The 16,828-nt window shown below is 51.4% G+C and overlaps 2 protein-coding genes across 2 annotated transcripts; both read right to left on the bottom strand.

Annotated features, from left to right (window-relative positions):
• Positions 1-3,356: 3,356 nt before the first annotated feature.
• On the bottom strand, positions 3,357-14,357 carry LOC130600971 (olfactory receptor 51E2-like). Its single transcript, XM_057412695.1, has 2 exons — positions 14,241-14,357; positions 3,357-4,358 (listed from the first exon to the last, which is right to left on the bottom strand). The coding sequence occupies exon 2, from the start codon at positions 4,308-4,310 to the stop codon at positions 3,357-3,359; it is 954 nt and encodes a 317-aa protein (XP_057268678.1). The 5' UTR covers positions 4,311-4,358; positions 14,241-14,357.
• On the bottom strand, positions 9,315-14,368 carry LOC130600969 (olfactory receptor 51G2-like). Its single transcript, XM_057412694.1, has 2 exons — positions 14,241-14,368; positions 9,315-10,483 (listed from the first exon to the last, which is right to left on the bottom strand). Exon 2 carries the CDS (start codon positions 10,453-10,455, stop codon positions 9,481-9,483), a length of 975 nt encoding a protein of 324 aa, XP_057268677.1. The 5' UTR covers positions 10,456-10,483; positions 14,241-14,368; the 3' UTR covers positions 9,315-9,480.
• Positions 14,369-16,828: the final 2,460 nt, after the last annotated feature.

The raw sequence follows: 16,828 nt of genomic DNA, 5'->3' as shown, positions 1-16,828 counted from the left end.
AGCGCAGCTTCTGTGTTCTTAATGGAGATGAAAAGGAAAAAAAGAACATATTTTGTGAGGCCTTAAGAAAAACGGGGTTCTACCTCCCCAGTGGGTGAGCATCAGCCCACAAGAAAGGTGCAGCCCTGTTTTATGACATGGGTGCTCTGAGAACAGCTCTTAGATGAACTGAACTGCAGTTGTACCTCTCCTTCTGTGGCTTCCCCCTTGCCTCTCGCCTGTGGTCTGTGAAACTACTGCTTCATCTGCAGAAAAGGGATGAACTGAGCTGAAATATAAGTGTTCTACTGAAATGGTGCCAAAAAGTCTCATTTCCTGTTTTGTCTGCAGCCAGACGTCTGCTTTGCTTCAGCAGAAGTGCGTGTCCTCTTCCTGGGGCTCCACCTCTTGCCTCCCCACTGGATCCAGCTCATTGAGAGATAGCAGGGCCTGGAGGCTCCTCGTGGTGGCCACAATAGCCAGGGCTGCTCAGGAAGATAGAGAGCTGCAAGGAACACGGGGCCAGGTCAGAGATGTCCTCTCCATCCATCAGGGCCCTTCGGTTAGTACTAAGAATAGAGCAAAGGACCATAATGTGCTTGAGTTTCCTAACTGAGTTTGGGTTGTCTGACCTCCCCCTCATCCTGCTGCCTCTCCCAGATATAGAGCAGGGATCCTGGAAAACATATTTGCCTGTTTACTGGGATATTTTGTGTGTATTAACATAGTGCAGCCCAGTTAGCAATGATCTCCTGTGACAGGTCACTCCAAGAAATTGCATCAGGGAGGATTGCTGGTATGTCTGAAAGGGTTTATGTTTACAAAGGACTTCTGCCGTTTGCTAATATAAGGTTATTGTAGGTTTTACCTTCCTTACAGAAGAAAGGTTAATGCTTAAAGTTGAATTCTACCCATTTCCTTCTATGAGGACCATCACCACTTCATAGGCTCATGGAATCAACAGAATGGGTTGAGTTGAAGGGACCTTAAAGCTCATCCAGTTCCAACCCCCTGCCACGGCAGGGACACCTCCCAACCCAAACCTTTCTAAGATCCTATAGGTCTCCAGCACAGGCTGTTAACAAGTAGGAAGTAGGGAGGGTGGGATGAGGCAGAAGAGCTCACAGACATGAAGCCCTGTTTGCCTACTCCTGAGTCCTGTAAAAAAGCATCAAACACCATCGACCTGACCCGATCAGTGGCAAACAGAGCAGAACGAGCTAAGGTCTGGGAGCTCAATTTCCCACACAGCCGCTGATCCCTGCGAGAGCTGCTTGCTCTGGCTCAGGAGAGTGCTTGTGAGGCAAAGCATCCTGCCAGCTTCCACTGGGAGTCCTTGTCCTGCCTGGTGGGGCATTCCTGGAGCCTGCAGACCGCACTCCTCTGGACCATACCGAGTGGGATGTCTGCACAAGGGTCACACCTGATGCCCTCCAGTGTCCACAGGGTGTCCAGCCCAGGAGACGGGGGAAAAAGCTGGTGTGAAAAGTGTGTGGTGCACGTATGAATTCAACAGCACCAGCCCTGTTGCTCCACAGAAGCTTTGGGCAGTGCTGAGCTGTTTGCCAGGGCAAACAGAGGCAACAAGGGCTTGTCTCCGGCAAGAAACAGCCAAATTCAGGTAAAACTGGGAAGGGAAGGGGGTGGGGAAGGGGAAGGAAGGGAAGGGGAAGGGGAAGGAAGGGAAGGGGCTTCAGTCCCCATGACTGAAGTTTGGAAAACTAGATGAAGATCAAGAATCCCACATGGTTTTCATCTCTCCCCATGAGAAGTTCACCGTGCCCCGATGCTCTGAGCTCTATTAACTGTCTGTCTGAGGAACAGGCAAGGAAAAATAACCCAGCATTTTGGGGATGGTTCATCCATTTTTCTTTATTACTTTTTCTCTCAGCACAAAAGGAAAGAAAACCCCAAGGAACATCTGGAGAGTGAGCAGGAGCCATTTGTCAGTGCCACAAAGGGTGCCCGGAAAGGGCTTGGATCCATCACGCACCTGGAGAAATGCTTCATGCATCCCCAGTCACACCCGGCAGGAACAGACTGGGCTCATTTTGATGAATTTGTTTTACCTCTCCCAGCTCTGATAAACCAGGACACGGCAAAATGACAGGGGCAAAATAGCCTTGAAGCCCAAGGAGGCAAGGACTCGGAAAGCACCAAAAGCCAAGTGCTTGCTGTGGACTACAGCATGCTTTAACTGAGCACAAGAGGTTCTAACAAGCTGTGGTTGATGCTGCATGAGCACAGACTGCACAAAGGACTCCAGCTGCACCCAGTGTCAGCCGGCAACTGGAAGAAACTGCACAAATCCACAATTTATTGCTGTCATTTGGAGGCCCCGAGGCAAGGGAATGCCTACCTTTGGTAAGACACCTCTTCTAGCTCACCTAGAAGTTATGGGCAAGGTGCGAGAACCCCTGAGTGAAGCCCTTAGGAAGACCTCCTGTCCTCCCTGATGCAACTCGTTCATTCCACGTATTTCCCTCTTTTTCTTGAAAAGTTTAGTTATTGCTCACAGTTAAACTTGCTTCTATTACTGCAGCAAGTACAGGGGCAGCAGAAGCACTTGCAATGCAAAGGAAGGATGCCCAGAGGGGTCGTGCTGCTTCCATCCTTGAAGGCTTTTAGAACCCAACTGGATAAAAACCTGCACAAGCTGGCCTAACACTAAATCACTTCAAATCTTAGACCTTCAAGCACACTTCCACGTGCATGGTGTCATCAGTGCTGATTTATATGTTCTATAACTTTTATTTTCCTCTTTCCTCTTCTCCATCAGCTCCTCCATAAAGTGAATGGGACACAAGTGGAAACCATGAGTTATCATTCAAAACCCATGAATTATCATTCAAAAACCATGAATTATCACTCAAAAGCCAGTCAAACCCCACTGTAACATTCACTCAGTTCTGCCACTGTTATGGGTGATATGGGAACAAAGAAGCAAAAAGTCAAGACATCCTTATTAGTTTGCTGAGCCCCTTATCCTTCCCATTGTGTTACCTGCTGGATCAGGGTTGGGTTTAGGTCACTGTGGTAGATTCCATCCCTGGCAGTTCAATGCCAAGTTGGACAGGGCTTGGAGCAACCTGGTTTAGTTGGAAGGTGTCCCTGCCCATGGCAGGGGGTTGGAGCTGGATGAGCTCTAACATCCCTTCCAACACAAACTATTCCATGATTGTCTCCAAGCTTGGTGAGTGTAAAGACTCTTGGCAGGAGTTTACAATTGCTATTTGCTTTTTGCTTTGTGGCAGCACCTCAGTCTCCTACCATGTGCTATGTGCCATACAAAGAGAGAACAGTCCTGCACGAAGGACTCCAAGTGTAAAACAAGACTGTCTAGTATGAGGGTGCAGGAGGCAGCAGCAGGGCACAGGTCACTGGGCAGTTCTGTCATAGATATGAACTAAACTCAGGATCCTCCTCCGTATCTGTTTGGTCCTCACCCCATAGATGATGGGGTTGAGCACAGCAGGCACCAGGATGTAGACGTTCCCCATGATGATGTGGACGAGGGGAGCCAGGTCCTTCCCAAACCTGTGCACCACGGACAGCCCAATGAGGGGCACGTAGAAGGCCAGGACCACGCAGATGTGGGCAACGCAGGTGCTGAACACCTTCACCCTCTCCTTCCACGATGCCAGCCTCAAGACAGCCTTGAGGATGAGGACGTAGGAGAGGCAGATGAGGACGGCGTCCAGCCCCATGACCAGCAGGATGGCGGTGAGGCCGTACACCACGTTGGGGGTGGTGTTGGCACAGGCCAGGTTCATCACGTCCTGGTGCAGGCAGAAGGAGTGCGACAGCATCCGAGAGCTGCAGAACGGCAGGGGCAGGAGCAGCAAAGGCAGCGGCAGGAAGAAGAGGACTCCCCGGGCCATGGCCACGAGCCCTATCTTGGCTGTCGTGGCGTTGGTGAGGATGGCAGCGTGCCTCAGCGGGTGGCAGATGGCCACGTACCGGTCCACAGCCATGGCCAGCAGCACAGTGGACTCGATGGCCGAGAGGGTGTGGATGAGGAACATCTGGACAAGGCAAGCGCCGAAGCTGATCTCCCTGGTGTCGAACCAGTAGAAGGAGAGGATGCGTGGCACTGTGGACGTGGACAAGGCCAGGTCGATGGCAGCCAGCATGCAGAGGAAGAAGTACATGGGCGCGTGCAGGCCGGGCTCCATCTTCACAATGAGCATGACTACGCAATTCCCAGTGACCGCCAGGATGTACATGGAGCACAGGAGGATGGACATCCAGAAATGGGCAGCCTCCAGCCCCGGGATGCTGGCCAAGATGAAGGAGGATGGGCTGAGGTCAGAGCTGTTGCGGAAGGGCATGGCATGTGAAGGGAAGAGCAGTCATGCTATGCCATGGCACATCCCCTGCTGCAAGGGAAAGAGAAACAGCAGCTTTAGTAGCCCTTTCCCATGACTGGGAATCCCACAGGGCCGTGACTATGAAATCCAAAGGAATCTTTGCGTTACCACAATGCAGAGCACTCCCTTTGTATTCCTTTAGCCCATTATGGCTGCATGCAATAATGCATGGAGCCACAAAATGCTGGCATGTGAATCTGAACAAGAATTGCTTGGATTCCCTTAAATGCAGAACACTAAAATCTACTTTTTAAGTGATAAACCCGAGAGCTGAACTAGTTTTCTTCTACTTATAAAGAGCAAAATGAAAACACCCAACAGATTTTTGGTGGTTCCTGTTAAACTTCAGTTCATCTTTTCCATATGTGCCTCTCTGCCCTGTTGGAAATGCTCTCTGAGGAGCTGGCTGAGCTGCCTCCCACGGTCCAGCACTCCCGAGTGCTGCAGGGAGACAACACGTGTTCATTCGTCTGCACACACAAATTGGATTTTCATCCTTTTGGCCTGAAAACAGATGGAATATCAGTGGAGAAGAGAAGAAAATCTGATTATTCACCTCACTGTGTGCCTGTAAACCTTCCAGGAGTGCCGCGCACCGAGGAGAACGGGCAGGGAGATGAAGCCTTTGCTCCAGGTCCTTTTCTGCTCTCAGGGATCAGATTTGTTTCAATACTGGGATTTTGAAAGCATTGAGGTGGAATGTCAAAGGCTGATGCAGCGGCAGCGCCAGCCCCAGCCTGGCTTGGGAGAGCTTAAACAGGGACATTTAGACTGAAACAGGGGAGCCTGAGCTGAGCTCTCAGGCAGAAGCTCTTCCCTGGGAGGGTGCTGAGGCGCTGGCACAGGGTGCCCAGAGAAGCTGTGGCTGCCCCATCCCTGGCAGTGCTCAAGGCCAGGTTGGACACAGGGGCTTGGAGCAAGCTGCTCTATGGAAGGGGTCCCTGCCTGGGGCAGGGGTTGGGGCTGGAGGAGCTTTAAGCTCCCTTCATCCCAAACCTTTCTGTGATTCTAAGCACATCACTGCTGTCTGCAACATGACTGAGCTTTCCGATTATTTCCTCCGTACCCATGTAAAACAGGGATGCAGAGCGTTTTATGGCAAGCTCTGCAGGCTGTTAATACACGAGTTTTAAAGTAACATTCATCTGTGGAAACAATATTAATCTTTTTTACTGCACATCTGTGGCAAAGCCCTTCTCCTGAAATAGCCATCTGGATTTATTTCCCTGCTGTGGGGGTTTCCGTCGTGAGTCTCTAACACATAAGTTATGCTTTAGATTTTAATACACAATTCACACGCAGTGCAAGTGAATTGCTACTGACAAGTCATCTCAAAGCTATTCGAGTGATGAAATCTCCAGCAAACCCCTTCCATGAAGGAGGAAGCTGAATGAACAAAGCCCTTCAGTGACTGCCAGCAGGTATCTGAGCCAAGTTCCTGCCAGCCCCTCAGGTGTGGTTACAGCGTGAGGGTCATTGTAAAGCATCTGAGGGAATGTGGCTGTGAAAGGCAGGCGCTGGAAGGCGATAATCCCTGCGTGTTTCAGTTCATCTTCAGTCCTTTGGCATCACTAAATGCAGAAGTGACTGATGAGTTTGGGCTGCTAATGAAGAGTGGGGTGAAGGGCAGGTTCCCTAAGGACCTTTCCTGCTGCAGAGATGAAAACTGCATCCGTGTCTTTACAAACCCCAGTAACTGCATTTAAAGAGAGGTGAGCACATTCAGGCAGCAAACCCACCCAAGCTGGAGGACCATGAGCAGCAGCTGCAGCAGCTGATCCCAGGGAACCAAAATAGCTCATCAACAGTGACCAGACTGTCCCAGGGAACCAAAATAGGCCTAAGACCAACTTCCCAGGACGGAGCAGGCAATGGGACTGTCTGCACCATCTGAGTCCATCTCTCCACTGCAATGTGGCAGTGGGGGAGGAATGTATGCACCCCTCAAAAGGAACCATTTGAATATGTAGCCATTTCTCTATTTCACCTCACCAGAAATAAAAGTGTAAAGCAAACCAAACTATTGCTTCAGAGGGAAAAGAGAAAAATGAAAACCAGAAGGAATCACTCAAATTCAAGGTATTTTCCCACCAAAATTGAACTCATCTTAATCGATGATTCGACTAAATGTGTAGTTTGGGGGATTTTATTTCCTGGCTGTTTGTCACCACCTGTAAGCAGAAAAGCTGAACCTGCTTGTAGCTGTGCTGCCCAGTCCTGGCCATGTCACTCACTCTGGGCAGGCACTTGCTGTATTGGGATCCATACAAGTGATGCCTGCACTAAAGTGAGCAGGACACGGCTGGAGCATCATCCCACCACCATTAACCCATTCCTTGACATCCCAGGCTGCTTCCAGCTTGCCCTGCCCCAGGAATGAAGGAGTGCGCAGCACTGGGCAGGGATTAGCATCCACTGGGTGTGAAGTAAGGCCCTCGTTCTTAGGAAGCGAAGAGGAAGAGCTGTGGAGCTGGTCAGGAAGCATCAGGGGTCTCCAGGACAGAATTATCCTTATCCCTCTTTTAATTACAGTGTGGACACAGCCACAGAGCACAGCAGGGTCTGCAGCATCGCTCTGCATGCAGGAGGGTAACAGGAGAGTTTCCCAAGGCAGGGCTCAGAAAAAGATTGGGGTATGAGGAGCTGGCAGTGCGAACCAGATGGAGGTGGCAGGAATGGTCTTCCTCCTTCTCCTCCTCCTCTTCCTTCTCCTCCTCCTCCTCCTTCTCCTTCTTTTTCCTTCTTCTCCTTCTCCTCCTCCTTCTCCTTCTTCCTCTTCTCTTCCTCCTCTCCCCCTCTCCCCTTCCCTCCACCTCCCGTTCCCTCTCTCTCCTCCTCTTTCCATCTTTCTCTCCTCTCCTCTCCTCTCCTCTCCGCTATGCCTCTGATATGTCTCACACTGCTCTTCCTGTGGAAAAAAATCCATTGGCAATAGTGGCAGTGATCCCAAGGCACAAAGAGGGCTCAGGGCATCACAGAATAGGAATTAGCAGCTTTGTGTTTCATCTCTCTTCCCTCACACAGACGCTAAACCACAGCTCCCAGAGGCAGCCACAAAGGCTTTAGAACATGTGCTTCTAAAAGACAGTACCTTATGCAGAGGTTCCCAAATCTCGGCTGCCCGCTTGGTACCCTGCAGCTCCACAGGCTGGGCAGCACACGGGGCGGTAGGTGAAGCTCTGCTGCGGTGGCTGATGGAGATGCCCACATCTGCAGCCCTCACTCCACCGTGGTCTCCAGCTCTGCTCACAAGTGTGCTGCTGTGTCTCCTACACGGTTCCTCCCCACACCTCTGCTGCCTGCGGCAGAGGCTCCTCGGGCTTTTGCTGTTTCAGGGAATGGCTGAGCTCTGGAAGGTTTCAGAATGGGAGCAGTGCTGTGTGAGGGTCCTCAAGACAAGCATCGCTGCAGCAAAGCTCTCCTCTAGGCTTTTCTGCTGGGAGCTCTGTTTGTTCCCTTGTGCTGATCTTCCCTCTGGCAGTAGCAAAGCGCGCTCCCATTGGGAGCTATCACAGTGCAAAGGCACCTCCACCCCAAGACCTGCTGTGCCGAGGCTCAGGCAGAGCATCTGGGGCTGTGCTGAGGAGTATTTCACCCCGTGCAAGGGCCCACTGGGATCCTCAGCAAAATAACTCACACAAAACAAACAGCGTCCTGGGAACCATCCCCTTGGGAATGTTCCCTTTCCCTTTTCCTAATGGAGATGCTCCCTCATTATGCTTTTCTCTCTGTTCCAGGTGCTGGTTTGTGTAGAGCAGAATAGAAAGACTAACCCTGGGTTAGTGTGAAGAGGCATTTGGAGGCATGAAAGACTTGGGGCCATTTTATTCTGTCTGTGGGAGGGAGGAAGGCACAGGGGTCATGGAACCTTTCTGCACGCTATGCAGAGCAATAGGATGTTGGGACCTCCCACCCCTGGGTGTTTCCTCCCATCCCTCTGAAGGGTTCAGTGGGTGCCTGGCAGATCTCGGCTGGAAGGCTGCAGTGGTCCTTAGGGCCAGCAAGGTCAGCCATTCCCATTATGCTTTTTTCACCGCACCAGACCCCCAAGCACCATCCCGATGCAGACCTACTTCATGCAGTACTTCATGCAATGCTTCATACATAATTCATACATACTTCATACACACTCCATGCAATCTTTCACTCACCTACAGCAAATACTGAAGATTTTAAGCAACTCCAACCTGGTATCTCTGTCATACAAACAGAAACCAAAATGGCTTAACCAGCTCTTTTGCCTTTTCACAATGAATAAATGTGTTTTATTGAAGATGTTGCATACGCACTTTACATTCAATGCAAAACAATGGCTGGAACTTGAGATGTGGGAACATGGTAGGAGTCAACGACATCACAAAGAGATGCAAAAGCAGTAGGCTTCCATCACTGTGATGGTATCACACTTCAAAAACACAGGTAAAGATAAAGGCTGAGCTTTTCATTACAAGGACTGAGAGTGCTGTTGGCCAGCTTAACAGGACCTAACCCTCAGAAAATTCTCCATGCTTCTGGAGCTGGCTCCATCCTGTGGGGTGCTTCCAGCTGGACAGTGACTGGAATATTCAAAGTGGCTCCAAACTCTTGGCCCTGTTGAGCTTGCTGCTCGGATTAGCTATGCCTATGCTGTAGCATGCAGTGAGGGAACGATGACCCCATGCAAGGGAGTCTGAGTGAAACTTACTTGCTGTTATCTGGCTACCAGAGCTTGCACAACATGCATTGCATGTCCTTTATTCACCCCATTGCATGACTTAATGACCTGAAAGGTCCATTGACTGGATGTGATCTCAGAGGTCTTTTCCAACCGAGTTGATTCTGTAATTCTCTGACTTGCCAGAAGAAAGCCACGCAGCCCGTTTTCCTTCAATTGCCACCCTCTGAGTGGGGCTTCCCTCTGTCTGAATCCCTCTGGCATTCACTCTTGAGGAGTTTGCAGGCTGCTGGAAGGGACATCGTGCTGGGACAAAACATGGAAGGTCACAGCTCTAGGTTGAGGGACAGCATCCGAGTGGATGTGCAGCTCTTACATCTGGAGTGACCTGTGTGAATGGAACACCAAGAAACCAGTCTACTACTTCTGGCCAAGAAACCAGTCCACTAGTGCTTTCTGGCAGAAGTGGTGCAGGAGCTACCAGTCGGATTCACTCTTCTTCCACAGTGCCCTGATCAAAGCCTCACGGATGTGGCTGGATTTTATGCTGTAGATAATGGGGTTGAGAGCAGGAGGAATTATAAGGTAGGTGTAGGCCACCAAAGTGTTAACCAGAGGAGGAATGTTCTTTCCAAAGCGATGGATCATGGACAGTGAGATCATTGGGATGAAGAACACTAGAACAGCACAGATGTGGGAGACACATGTATTCAGAGCCTTGAGACACTCCTCCTTGGTTGCAAGGCTGACCACAGTTTTAATGATCAGGATGTAGGACAGCACGATGAAGATGAAGTCCATCCCCACTGTTGATAAGAGAATAATCATACCGTAGAAGACATTGACTTTTATATCTGCACACGCGAGGTTCATGATATCAGAGTGGAAACAAAACGAGTGAGAAAGCTCAGTCTTCCCACAGTAGGTCAGTCTCTTGAGCAAGAAGGGGATGGGAAGAAGGGAGACCATACCTCTCACTAGAATTGCCAGACCTATTTTCACGACAGTCGTCTTGGTCAGTATGGATGGATGTCTCAAAGGATGGGAGATGGCAATGAAGCGGTCGAATGCCATTGCGAGGAGCACAGAGGATTCAATGAAGGACAGTGTGTGGATGAAGTACGTCTGAGTGAGGCAAGCATCAAACCCAATCCTTCGCACATTAAACCAAAAAATGCCCAGGGTAGTGGGGAGGGTACAGAAAACCAAGCCTAGGTCGGTGACTGCCAGCATGGAGAGGAAGTAGTACATGGGTTCGTGAAGACTTTGGGTCTTCTTTATGATGAATAGGATCATGCAGTTTCCCGAGAGAGCAATAAGGTACAGTGCGCAGAAAGGGATGGAGATCCAGTGGTGAAAGGCTTCCAGGCCTGGGATGCCCGTCATGAAGAAAGCTGAGGGCTGATAGAACGAGCCATTGACCTCCCCCGTGGTGTGTAAGCCATGCTCCATCCCAGCTCAGCTCTCACATGACCTACACCTAAAACAAACCAACGACAGAAACGCCATGCGGTTGGACTCTCCCCTGAGTACAGAAGTGGGTAATGACAAGTGACGCATCCCTCCACCTCCCCACCAACCTATGCAGGTCACCCATGCTGTTTAGGACACTGGTACATCTACCATAGTGCCACATCTGACTACGCTCTTGTTTAACCATTACACTATAAAATGGAGGGAAAGGGTGGACATTCTGTCTTTAAAAGGAAAAAAAAAAAGCTTTATTTTTTTAATAAAAGTGAAAAGATTCCTGGTGAGTGCTTCTGGTTTACAGATGTCCCCAGACTGCACAGGCTGAGATGCTCTACTGAGCGAGCAAATGCTTTTTCTACAGCCATCCTAACCCAGCTTAGCTGTTGGGTTGGTTTTGATGCTAACTGGAGTCAAAGGACATGAACATGGTGAATTTTAACTCAGAATTCTTAGTTAAGAAATTCATTGGAAACAAATGGAAAATATCTCAGGGAGTCAGGCACGTGGAGGCTGCTGCTCTCAGCTGGCCACCAGGGCAAGGCGGATTTCCAGCGGCTCCTGCATCCAAGTTGTCACTCATCTCAGAATCCACCTCACTGTTGGGTGAAGGGAAATAAAGGAGCAAAACCCCACTTGTGAGGTGCCTGTGACTTTGCTAATGACAGGTCAAAGAAGCTGCAGGTTCAGGGGCAATGTGGGGGCACCCATGGAAAGTCTTTGGGTCTGAATCAGAGGGAAAAGGGCACAAGGGATATGGTGGGATTTTCACACAGGAATCAAGAGTATGAGGTGAGTGAGGCCTTTACAGAAACCTGCAGACGTCTGCTCTGGTGAGCTCCACTGGGATGGGCGGGAGTTGGAGAAATGTCTTAGGGTAAGAGACCAAGAAAGAGGCCAGCAGAAAGCCACTGGGATGGCTGAGGGTTGGAGCAATGCCCCTGGGTAAGAGACCAAGGAAAGAGGCTTGTTCAGCCTGGAGAAGAGAAGTCTTTGCAGGGACCCAACAGCAGCCTTCACCTACCTACAGGGGCTGTGCCAGGCTCTGCACAGCAGTGCAGAGACAGCAGGTACAGATTGAAACAAGGGAGGTTTAGCCTGGATATGATGAGAAATGTTGCCCATGAGGATGGTCAAGCACTGGAACAGCCTGCACAGAGAGGCTGAGCATCTCCATGCTGAGAAGTTTTCAAGACCCAGCTGGATGATGTCCTGAGCAGCCTTGTCTGGCCTCATAGTTGGCCCTGCTCTGAGCAGAGCACTGGGCTAGAGATCTTCTGAAGTGTCTCCAACCTGGATTATCTGATGAATCAATGAGGTTTCAGTCCTCCTGGAGGATTCGACCATCTCAACACAGTCCAGGTTCCTACATTACACACGACAGAGCACCCTAGCAGAGCTGCTGGAGTGGTTGATGGGGTCCCCAAGCCCCCTCTCTGCCTTCTGTAACAGAATGACTGGCTGGGTGGATGGGGAAAGCAGTGGATATGCAAACCCACAGCTGATTAAGGAAGAGAAATACATGCGGTTTCAGACTTAATGAGCCTTCTTAATGACCACGAGCAGCCAGAGAGTACCTCAGTTGTGAGCAGGAGGGTTTACTCTAACACAGTTCAATTTTGAATAAACACATGTATCATCCATGATGTAGTTATTATGTTCCTAATGCAATTTGGCTCCATTAGCCTCTCAGCCTGCCCGAGACTCTAACTCAGCAATAAATCCCACAGCTTAGCAAGGATGAATCTTCCTGCTCCGGGGCAGAAGCACCAAGTAACTGATGGGAACCCGGGAAGACCTGATCAATTCATTTCCTCCACTTCACTGCCAAGTTACACGTGAGTGTCAGGAACTGCCTTGATCAGAGTCAGTGTCAGCTGCTGAAGTGACACAAGTCACAGCCCTCCTTCACCATGAGGGTGCTGAGGCGCTGGCACAGGGTGCCCAGAGAAGCTGTGGCTGCCCCATCCCTGGCAGTGCTCAAGGCCACGTTGGACACAGGGGCTTGGAGCAAGCTGCTCTATGGAAGCGGTCCCTGCCTGGGGCAGGGGTTGGGGCTGGAGGAGCTTTAGGTCCTTCCCAACCCTAACTATTCTATGGTTCCATGTTTCAGGAGTTGACAGAGATGTGGATGGGCAGCCAGTGCTTTCCTAATGCATCGACAGCAGTTGACATTGACAGAAGGAAACTGTCCAGAGGTACCTCTGGTCCTAAGGGGCATCTTGGAGCTCCCCAAAGGTAAGAGCTGTCCCTTTCTGCCACTCCAACAGCATGTGAGCAGCGAGAACCAACCTGCGGCCTCCTGCAATTCAGCTGTTTCTGGAGGTTGTGTTAGAAACCCAAATCTGTGCATGCCTGTTGGTCCCTAAGTGCCTCCCTCCCAGCAGCATCCGGCAGGTATCAGAGCCCTCAGAGTTACTGAGATTCAAGAGGTTTCCTGGAATATGGAGGTGGATAAAGAGGAGAGGCTGTTGGAGCACAGTGGGAAAAGACTGGTGAGAACTCACCGGGGTCCATAAGGGATGCTCCTCCTATGAGAAGACCTGCTTGCAGCCTGATTTTGTTGGACACTGGCAACTCCTACTGTGCTGTATGAAGCTATTTAGGAATGGGCTCTCCTACCTCTGCTCCCCCCTGAGCTGCTCTGGAGTGTTATGTGCTTCTATGTGTTACAGATACGGATCCCACTCCAAGCTGCTTTTTTTCCTTCTGTGTTTTCTCTGTGTGTGTGTGTATATATATATATATGTGTGTGTGTGTGTCTATAAATAATATATATAAATATATAAAATACATAAAATATAGAAATATATATCAAGCACGCATGGGAATGTGTTTATATATATTTCTATGTGTATATACGACATACAGCACAGACACATATGCTACACCTCCCAGCTGACTATCCTGGTACAGCAAATACACCTTTCACACTGCAGCCAAGCCCTGGCGAGGAAACAAACCTCCAGACAGTGCAGGACGTACTTGAAAAGGCTAAAGGCAGCTGTGGGCAGTGTTTGCTTCTGGACGAGCCAAGCATCCTGCCACAGGGAGTAAACATCTGCCCAAGGCATTTATGCTCCCCAGACTACTGGGGAAGGAGACAGGCACGGGTGCAGGCTCCTCGTGAAGGACACGGTGCTCTCCCTCTGCTCCAGCCCCCAAAAGCCACCTCCTGATTTCTTGCCTGTCTGACTGATTTTCACCTATAACTTAAGCAGCGTGCCAGTGCTTTGAGGGTTCTCTCAGCGTAGGCAAGAGCAGGGCTTGGGAGCCTGGGGAAGGCTGAGACTCAGAGATCCTCCGTTTTCCCAAGAGGAGACTTTTCACAACTGCGTCTCTGCCAACTCAAGCAACCAAGGGAGAGCTCAGCCAAGGGAGGAGGATCACAAAGGGGCGCTGGGGATGCAGCACCCACAGAGCCCAGTTTCTGTTGACTTTCCAGGCAGGGACAGCAGCGTGCCATTCCCGCCAGCTGAGCCAGGCCAGGGGGTGGAAGATCAGGCTGGCTCTTGCACAAAGCCCACAGCACACTGGTAAGCGGCACCATGAAGGGTGCATCATCGCCAGCAGCACCATGGTGCCAGCGCTGCCTGAAATCCCAGCCACCCGCTTCCTCCAGCCCATCCAGCCCAGGGCATCCCATGGAGTGGTGCGGACCTCTGAGCAGCGCTTCAGACACACATCTCCCCACCTCACTGGCATCCAGCCCCATAGCCCACAGGAGTGCAGTGACGGAGGTGCTGCCCATTGCTCGCGGTACTTACCGAGCGCGGCGTCGGGGGCCCAGCGGCTTTGGGACCTTCGCAGGCAGCACAACCCCGTTGTGATGCAGAGGAAGAACCCACGTCCGCATCCCGGCACTGGGAGGGCAGCACTTATAACGCGCCCCGAGGTCTGACCCTGCCCAATCACCCGGGAGCCGGCGGAGCCCCAGCTCCCCACGCACAAACCGCGTGAGCCGCACCAGGGGAATCGAGCGAGGAGGAAATGATCCTTTCCCATTTACGATGCTCTCCCGGCGGCAGGATTCGCTCCTGGTGGTTTTCTGGGCGACACGTTTACGGCTCGCTGTGATTTATGGCTGGCAACTGCTGGGCTGGCAACGCGCATCGTTCTTATTGCAGAGTGGATCTGTAATGCAAATAGCAATAAATCTTGACAGAAGAGTGCTTGCAGCATCTCCTCGAGGGATTAACAGAGGTGAGGTTGTATCTATCCCCCTCTGACCCGTGAGACACGGACGGTTTAATTAGAATTGTGAGATATTGCACAATAAAACCAAACTAAATATTACCAAGCCAAACACTGACACATTAGTGGATGACCTCGCAGATGGCCCTGTTGTATCTAGATTACTGTAAAATTACTATTAACCCCTCTTTCTGTGGCTGCCAAACCAAGACACAGGCGAGCTAATGGGTTTGCCTGTTCTCCTACGAGGTTTCTATTGCAAATGCAGCCACTGGACCCAAGGATACGTGTGTAGTTGTAAACCAGACCATGCCGGGGCACTGCCCAGGATGGACACCAGTAAATCGTTGTTGTGGAACTGTTGGGGCAAGTCCAGAGGAGGCCACAAGGATGATCAGGGGCTGGAGCAGCTCCCCTATGAAGGCAGGCTGATGTTTCCCACCAAGTCATTCCTGGTGGTTTTCTGCTTAATCCCTTTTCCCAGAAGCACAGGAACTGCATGTAGATAGGGAGAGGCCCAAGGATCTGTTGATCTATTTTCCCATCTTAACCCCCCTGCGTTCCCAGCAGCTAAGGGGGACTCACCCCCACTTGGCACACATTGCTCCATCGCTGGAATTCCGACAATGTGAGTCACTCCTGATCACATTTGCTGTACAGGCCAGAGCTCAGCGCGTGAGCAGGGGCAGGAGAGTGAGCAGGGATGGGGAGGAGGGAAGGGAAAGGTGGGGAGCTTGGTCTTCCCATGTAATAGCCTTTATAAACCCCTGTTCGCAGCATTTAGGAAAGGAACGTTCATTGGACAAACACAAACAAGGAGAGGAAAGGCGTGAGGAAGATCCAGGAGAACAGGAGCAGGTTGAAGGGACCTTAAAGCTCCTCCAGCTCCAACCCCTGCTTGGGCAGGGTGCTCCAAGCCCCAGTGACCACACTGGAACCAGTTCTGACTTTCCTCTTTCCTCCTAGTGCAGGATTCCACCGTCTGTGTCCACACACGGGTCTGAACTGAATGCTGAGGCTCAAAGGCTGCTGCTGGGAGGGTTCTGCCTCCTGCCAGCCCAGCAGGGTCCCTCAGGGTTGCTCCAGCCTTGGCAGGTCCAGGGCAGGGGATGCTGGCAGGCAGTTAGGGCCTTGAGGATGATCAGGGGCTGGAGCAGCTCCTGTATGCAGACAGGCTGAGGAAGTTGGGGCTGCTTCATCCCTGGCAGTGTTCAAGGCTAGGCTGGACGTGGCAGAGAGTGGGACTGGATAACCTGAAGGTCCTCGCAGCCCAAGCCATTCCATGTCCCATCCTCCTCTGCTTCAGAGAGTTTCAAATAGTCGAATGCTGTTTGATCACACACGGGTTTCTTTGGCTGCAGCGACTGTGTGGGAGGGGGGCTGCAGCCCAGAAGGGAGGTCTGCTCCTTGGCAGGCTGCTCTTTTCACTTCCTACCAAGGAGCAGCATTGGCACCGGCAGCTCTGGCATCACCAGCAGTGAAGCGACATTCATCCAAGTCGCCCATTTACTGAGGGGCAGAAATAGCTCTGAGGAAAGGAGCTGGGGGGGGGGGGGGGGGGGCGGGGACATGGACCAGCCCCTTTTCAGATCCCCCAGAGGACCACACAGCCTGAGCTGGGCAGCTCTGCTGCGCTGGGATCTCCTCTGGGACTTACTGTGAGGGGGATTCCCTCTCCTCTGGGCTGCAGGGATGAGGCTGTAGCTCCAGGTAACCACCCAGGGCACATGCGATGGGGCAGAAACCTAAGATCCAGCAGCAGGGGCCGTTGTTGCTGATCCCTGTTCTCTGTGTGTGTGAGAGGGTTGTGCTTGAAGATGATGGAACTGGTGGGGCCAGGACTACGGTCCTGTCCTGAAAGGTGTGGGTAGATGCTGCAGAAGGATGTCATGGGGCCAGGCTTTGTGATGAGAAGTCACAGAAGCACAGAATCATTTAGGTTGGAAAAGACCCTCAATATCATCAAGTCCTAAAACCACCACGTCCACCCCTAAGCCACGTCCTAAGTCCTGGGGAAGGATGGAGAAGGGAGGCTCCAGTCTGGGTTGCAGTAAGTGCAGGAGGGACTTACATGTGCCAGGACTCTGGCCAGGGGCAGCTGTACATGGGCATGGGAGAGGGGAGGACAAACGAGTCCCCTGGATCAGGGGGTGTGTTTGAG

This window comes from Pezoporus wallicus, unplaced genomic scaffold (assembly GCF_028554395.1).
Source record: "Pezoporus wallicus isolate ANWC-B61680 ecotype Strahan unplaced genomic scaffold, APGP_CSIRO_Pwel_v1 contig_8783, whole genome shotgun sequence".
Taxonomy (NCBI): domain Eukaryota; kingdom Metazoa; phylum Chordata; class Aves; order Psittaciformes; family Psittacidae; genus Pezoporus; species Pezoporus wallicus.
This window is presented reverse-complemented; position numbering and strand designations above follow the sequence as displayed.